Below are 6,000 nucleotides of genomic sequence, written 5' to 3'. Positions count from 1 at the left end.
GGTTTTAATAGCTTGTCATTTACATAATAAAAACAAGTCGTTGTACAAAGATGCAGTTTCTTCTTAAAAAAGCAGATCAGTTGTTTCATACTTTAATATATAAACCAAAACATATGAAAGCTATAAAAACCCTAATGCTTGCCTTGTACTAAACACGAGGCCTCTTATTTTAATGCTTACACAGGTGTAGATTAAAAAAAATCACAATGGAAATTTTGCTTTCAGTTATCATAAACAGACCAAAATACAGAGTAGAAACACATCATTTCTGAAACTTGACTACTAGCATCACTTACTCTCTCAAACATCAGCTGGCCTTCAAGTTTACATCGGAAGCATAAGCTAACATTCTAACAATGGAAGTGTTACAAAACGTGTTCAGAGAAAACACTGCCAGTAAATGGATGTCATAGCCTATTTTTTTATTGAGTCATTTGCTTTTTATAAAAGGACATTTGGAATTGGTTTTATAGGGTTGGGGTTTTTTTGCTGTTCTGCTACCTAAAGCCTTCTTTAAAACTGTTCTGTGAACAACAAAGCCATGTTACAACTAAACAAAAAGACAAGCAATAACAGACCAGCTGCTTTTTACATTTTAATAAGCATCATTTCCCCATGCAGTGCTTTTTTTTTTTCTGCATAGGGAAAATTCTTTTATTTGGCACATTAAGGATAAAAAAAAAAAACAAAACCAAAAACTGAACCAAAGTTTACAAAGCTCCAATTGTAAGTTAGTAGTTATAAGGAAGAAAGCCAGACACCAACATCATAGCAAAATTAAAACCAGAAACACACACACACACACAACATAAGGAAAAGGTTTTCCAATGATCAATACCATCAGAGCCTTCTAGCTGCAACAAAATACATACGTTCTTGTTCAAACCATAATCAGATTGCTAGAAATCTTGTCTCAAGTTCTGTTGTGCTCTTACTTACAGTGTGTAAATCCTCACTAAATGGCAAGGAGGCTTCGATGAACACATTTCACATTGGATTAATTTTTTTCCATCATCTCAAGTTTCAATGCAGATACTTAAAGATCTGTAAAGTCCTGTAAACTCTGGCTGCTTTCCAGTAGTCTGTACCTACTCCTCCTTTGGCAGCACTTTGTTTCACTTCAAGTAGAGTTTCACACTGTGGTGTCTCCAAAGTCCTTGTTCCAGCGAATATATGCTTCCAAGGTCTGAGGGCTCAAACTGCGCTTTATCTTCTTCAAAGACTCAGTGAAGTCTGATAGTTTGATATTTCTCATCTAAAACAAAAATGTGAGGACATCAGGATCACAAGTGGTTTATATACTTTCTTCAAGAGGTACTTCAGTATTCACTTTTAACACAGCATGTTCCAGAAGTGCTTCACCTTGACACAGACATTCTCATTTTCTCACACTGAAAAGCAACCTTCACTGGAGCAACCTCCGCGAGGACAGAGTCTCCAATCAGTGAAGGTTTCAAGATGGGTGGGGTGCTAGGTAATCTTATCTAGGCTCCCATTCCCATGGAATGCCTAGATCAGATGATCTTTCAAGGTTCCTTCTAACCTGGGCTGTTCTATGACATTATGGTGTGATGCCAAAGCCTTGTCATTGAAGACTATCCATGTTCACTGCTTTTAATAAACTAGTATTTAGTAATCATGATGTCTGCCTCGTTTAATAGCCCCTCAGACTGTATTATTGCTTCCTGGTTCACCAGGTGGTGGAAGCTGGTGCACATGAATGTGGAGAACCAAACAAAGAGTAAGACATGGGAGCTGTTAACACCTTTTTGGCATACCTCTGTACCAGGAGAGCATGGCACTGGAAGTACCCGCCCTTACCACAACCCTAGTCAGGCCACAGTATGCTGATCAGCAAAGTAATGCCCATTACATAACCTCTCTGTTTCAACACATGCCTTTCACCTGCTTGCTGAGGGCAGGACTATAAGCAGACAGTTCCCTTATAGAAAAATGCCCACATATAAGGGTGGGGGGAGAAGGAATAAAACTGATCACTTGACATACTTCTGGACATGTTCTGGAGTAGTATCACTGTGACAAAATAAAAGCCAGGTCTCTCACATCATCTGAGAGGTAACAGTTCAAGCAGTGCAAAGGAAAAGATAGGACAGTCAGCTAGAACAGTGACCAGCAGAGATTTACTATGTGAAAGAGGTGCTTTTCAGCCTGATGACCAATGAACTACATGAACCTCAGACATCTGAGGATAGTTTTTTATTGTCAATCACCATTTGTAAATAATTTTGTTCAGTAAAGACCTAAACAGGGGTAATACCCCCCATAATTATACCAGGTAGTTTTTATGATACTATGTGTAAATAAAGAGACCTTATAAGTGTCTGGTGAGCATACATTGCATTCAAAGGGGAAAATGCAATGGCTAGAACAGCATACCTCACTGGCAGACATGTTCTTCACCTGTTCTGGTTTTAGTTCTGTAAAAATAAAGGAACATCAGTGAGCTTAAGAAAACTTTCATACCTTCTGACAACTAAAGCATGTTAAAAGCACTTTTAGTATGAAAAGTAACCCAAATCTATACCTCTCTGTATCAACATAATCTTCCTACAGAAAGGTACACAGTGGTTTTGCCTCCTTCCCCATTTATCAGCTCCTCAACCAGGCTGCTCCCACATTCAATCACTACAGATACAGTACAAAGTAATAGCAGAACTTCCTTCTTCCAAAAGTATGGTGATAAGCACACAAGTGCAACACAGTTGCTAGGAATAGTACAGGGGAAGGCAGCTATGATTCCCCTACCCCTCAAACACACACCATTTTCAGCAAACAGAAAGGTACCATCAGCCAGGAATACAGGACCAAAATGGCACTGGGCACATAGGAGCCCCTGGCAGTACTGTTATGGTATTGTTGCAGGTTAAGCCCAGATGGGCTGGGGCAGTGGTCTGTAGGCATCCTGGCCTGCATCAGGAACAGTGTGGCCAGTAGGTCCAGGGAGGTTATTCTTCCCCTGTACTCAGCACTGGTCAGACCACACCTTGAGTGCTGTGTCCAGTTCTGGGCCCTTCAATTCAAGAAGGATGTTGAGGTGCTGGAATGTGTCCAGAGAAGGGCAACAAAGCTGGTGAGGGGCCTGGAGCACAAATCCTATGAGGAGAGGTTGAGGGAGCTGGGCCTGTTTAGCCTGGAGAAGAGGAGACTCAGGGGTGATCTTATTACTGTCTACAACTACCTGAAGGGGCATTGTAGCCAGGTGGGGGGTGGCCTCTTCTCCCAGGTAACCAGCAATAGAACAAGGGGACACAGTCTCAAGTTGTGCCAGCATAGGTATAGGCTGGATATTAGGAAGAAGTTCTTCACAGAGAGAGTGATTTCCCATTGGGATGGGCTGCCCAGGGAGGTGGTGGAGGCACCGTCCCTGGGGGTCTTCAAGCAAAGCCTAGATGAGGCACTTAGTGCCATGGTCTGGTTGACTGGCTAGGGCTGGGTGCTAGGTTGGAGTGGATGATCTTGGAGGTCTCTTCCAACCTGGTTGATTCTATGACCTGACGACCCCAGGTTGGCAGGGACACCTGGCCCCTCCTGGGGAGAGGACCTCCCAGCTCAAAGTTCATCCCGCTCCGACTTCCCATCCACAGCCCTCTCTCTGAGGAAATTCGATCTCCTCTCACTCTCTGGCTTCCTGCCTTGCTCCTGCAACTCCTTCCTGCTGCTCCAGCCAGCCACGTGGCCAACGCTGCTATCTCCTGCCTGCAAGGACAACATCCATCTCAAACCCCGAGAATCCACTGCCATCCAGCCTGGTTTTGTGTATGTATCTGTATCTACCCCCTTCCCTTACTTTTCTGTAATCTCCCTTCACCTTAAATACCTTTTATTTATTGTTTACGATTTTCTTTTTAACTTCCAAAAATCGGTGCAAGACTGTTCTTTGGGTGTTTTTACCCCTTTTACCCTTCTGTCCAAAACATTTCTAAAAGGGGACAGGGGGAGGCACCCTAAAACTTTGTTCCATTATGCTTTTGTGGACTCTGGAAAGCTTAAACAGTAATGGGTATCAACATACCAGAGCAAATGTTTTGCTCTGAAGGAGCAAGAGAAAGAATCTAGGGCAGGACTGGCAAGGCTAACATTAAAAAACCTGTTAAAAATAAACTACTCTATAAGGAAGCCAGGTGCAAGGCTGCACAACATTTCTTTATCCTCTCTCAAAATCCTCTTGCATGTGAAGTGCCACGTCAGCAAAGTAAGGACTGCATACATTATTAACCCAACCACTCTAAATAAATATATTCAAAGTCTTAGGAGACATGATGCCTCTTGTGAGAGCTATTTAATGTAATTCCTTGCCCCAGTTATTCTGCAGGGTTTTGGAATACATGCCTAAATCTCAACAGCTGGAAGTAAGTGGGTAAAAAGCCAATACTTTCTAGTAGCTGCTTTCAAAACAATACTGCAGTGGCAACACTGCAGGCTCTAGGATTTTTCACTTAAAAATAACCCCCCAAAAAAACTAGGAACAAAAAAAAGGAAAAAAAAACCCACACATAAACAAAACATCAACAAAGCAAACTCAAATCAAACACACACAAAACATGCACAGACCTGTCCTCCCCACAAATCATTCCAGAGGAGTTGCAACAACTTTTCTCTACACATAATAGGCTGCTATTACAGAGCACTTGTGCTCTGGCTGGTACGTTTCTGTCAGGTGGGACAATATATCAGCAAAGAGAAAACCAACATCAAATTTTCACAGATTTTGAGTTTAAAAAAAATCCCACTACTGATCTCCACTAAACAAAACTGTCCCCTTCAGTTGTGGCTACTGGAAGCACAGCAATTGGCTAGTAGAACAGAAGGAAGCAGGATATTGTTAGGGTTGTGATTTAGTGCTGGCTTTTTTGGGGAGAAAAAAAAATGGCATTAAAGTGGTTTTTTTTTCTAAGATGGGTATATCAGAGGAAGAACAAACAGGTAAAACCCTGCTTGAGTCACAACTGTCAAGTGAATCACAAATGAACATTAAGGAGATTTACAAATTACAAAAAAAAAAAGGTACAACACTCAAAGTGTATCTAAAAAAAAAACCCAGAACACAAAACTGCTTCTATTTTACTGTTTCCTTCCTTCAGACTTCAAAGAGCTTTGCCCATGTTATGAGAGATAAGCAGTCAGAGACTGTGACTGAAGAAATAGCTGAGACACAGCAGAACTGATACCAGCTTAGGAAAGATGTCCTAGGTGAAAATCACACAAGTCATGAACACCACTTCACCCTGGCTTCCTCTGAAGACACAAAAATGCTGTTTCTCATGGTGAGCTACTGAAAGGTTTTGTGTAAAGCAAATCTTCTGAAGATGCCATTATGAGCAGCAGACCAAAATCCAGTCTAAAAATCTTAATTGCAGAGGTTTAACATTCATCAAGGTGTAGGGAAATGTAGGTTATTTAGGTTTATCAAACTTTAAATGAACAGCTATGCAGCTTACCTCGAATAGGGCCCAGTGCTGCATCCTTTGCTAATGCAGTTAAATCGCTGCCAGAATATCCATCTGTCATTCTTTGTCAATGGAAAATGAGGGGGGGAAAGAAGGAAGAAAAAGAAAATCCTTCTTTATCTGATTAATTAATAGAAGCTTATTAAAATGTTACTTTATCAGGTGATGCTGTTTTGCGAGTTTAATAAATCAGAAGTGCACTCAACATAAGTCATCTATATTTAAATCTTTCCCAGATTAAATTTATGTACAGATATTCAAGTCCCAAATGATATGCTAGGAAAAGAAAAAAGAGAGCAACCAGGGAGGATTTGTAGATGAAACCTAATCACAAGCAGATTTACTGTTTCTCTTACAAGAACACCTTACCACTATTTTTGTCAGCTGTCAGAGTCACTGGGGGAAGAGTGGAACAAATTAATTAACTAAAAACAGAAAGACTGACTGTAACAAGAGCTTCATGGGTCAGTCTTCTGGAGAGAATGACTTCTGTTACAGTTTACAGAAAAAACTACAGAGGAGCAAAAGTAGC

The 6,000-nt window shown here is 41.0% G+C and overlaps 1 protein-coding gene across 4 annotated transcripts in view; it reads right to left on the bottom strand.

Annotated features, from left to right (window-relative positions):
- Window positions 1–401: 401 nt before the first annotated feature.
- SPAST (spastin) overlaps window positions 402–6,000 on the bottom strand; it is a 32,420-nt gene continuing 26,821 nt past the window's right edge. For all 4 annotated transcript variants that reach the window (XM_064158696.1, XM_064158698.1, XM_064158697.1 and 1 more), the window contains 3 exons: window positions 5,460–5,530; window positions 2,398–2,438; window positions 402–1,255 (listed from right to left, as the gene is read on the bottom strand). In XM_064158696.1, the coding sequence (XP_064014766.1) occupies window positions 1,133–1,255; window positions 2,398–2,438; window positions 5,460–5,530 (235 nt within the window). In that variant the 3' untranslated portion in view covers window positions 402–1,132. The remainder of the gene's footprint in view (window positions 1,256–2,397; window positions 2,439–5,459; window positions 5,531–6,000) is intronic.

Source organism: Pogoniulus pusillus, chromosome 18, assembly GCF_015220805.1.
Source record: "Pogoniulus pusillus isolate bPogPus1 chromosome 18, bPogPus1.pri, whole genome shotgun sequence".
NCBI classification, from domain to species: Eukaryota; Metazoa; Chordata; class Aves; order Piciformes; family Lybiidae; genus Pogoniulus; species Pogoniulus pusillus.
The sequence above is the reverse complement of the archived record's forward strand: the minus strand, read 5'-3'. Positions and strand labels throughout refer to the sequence as shown.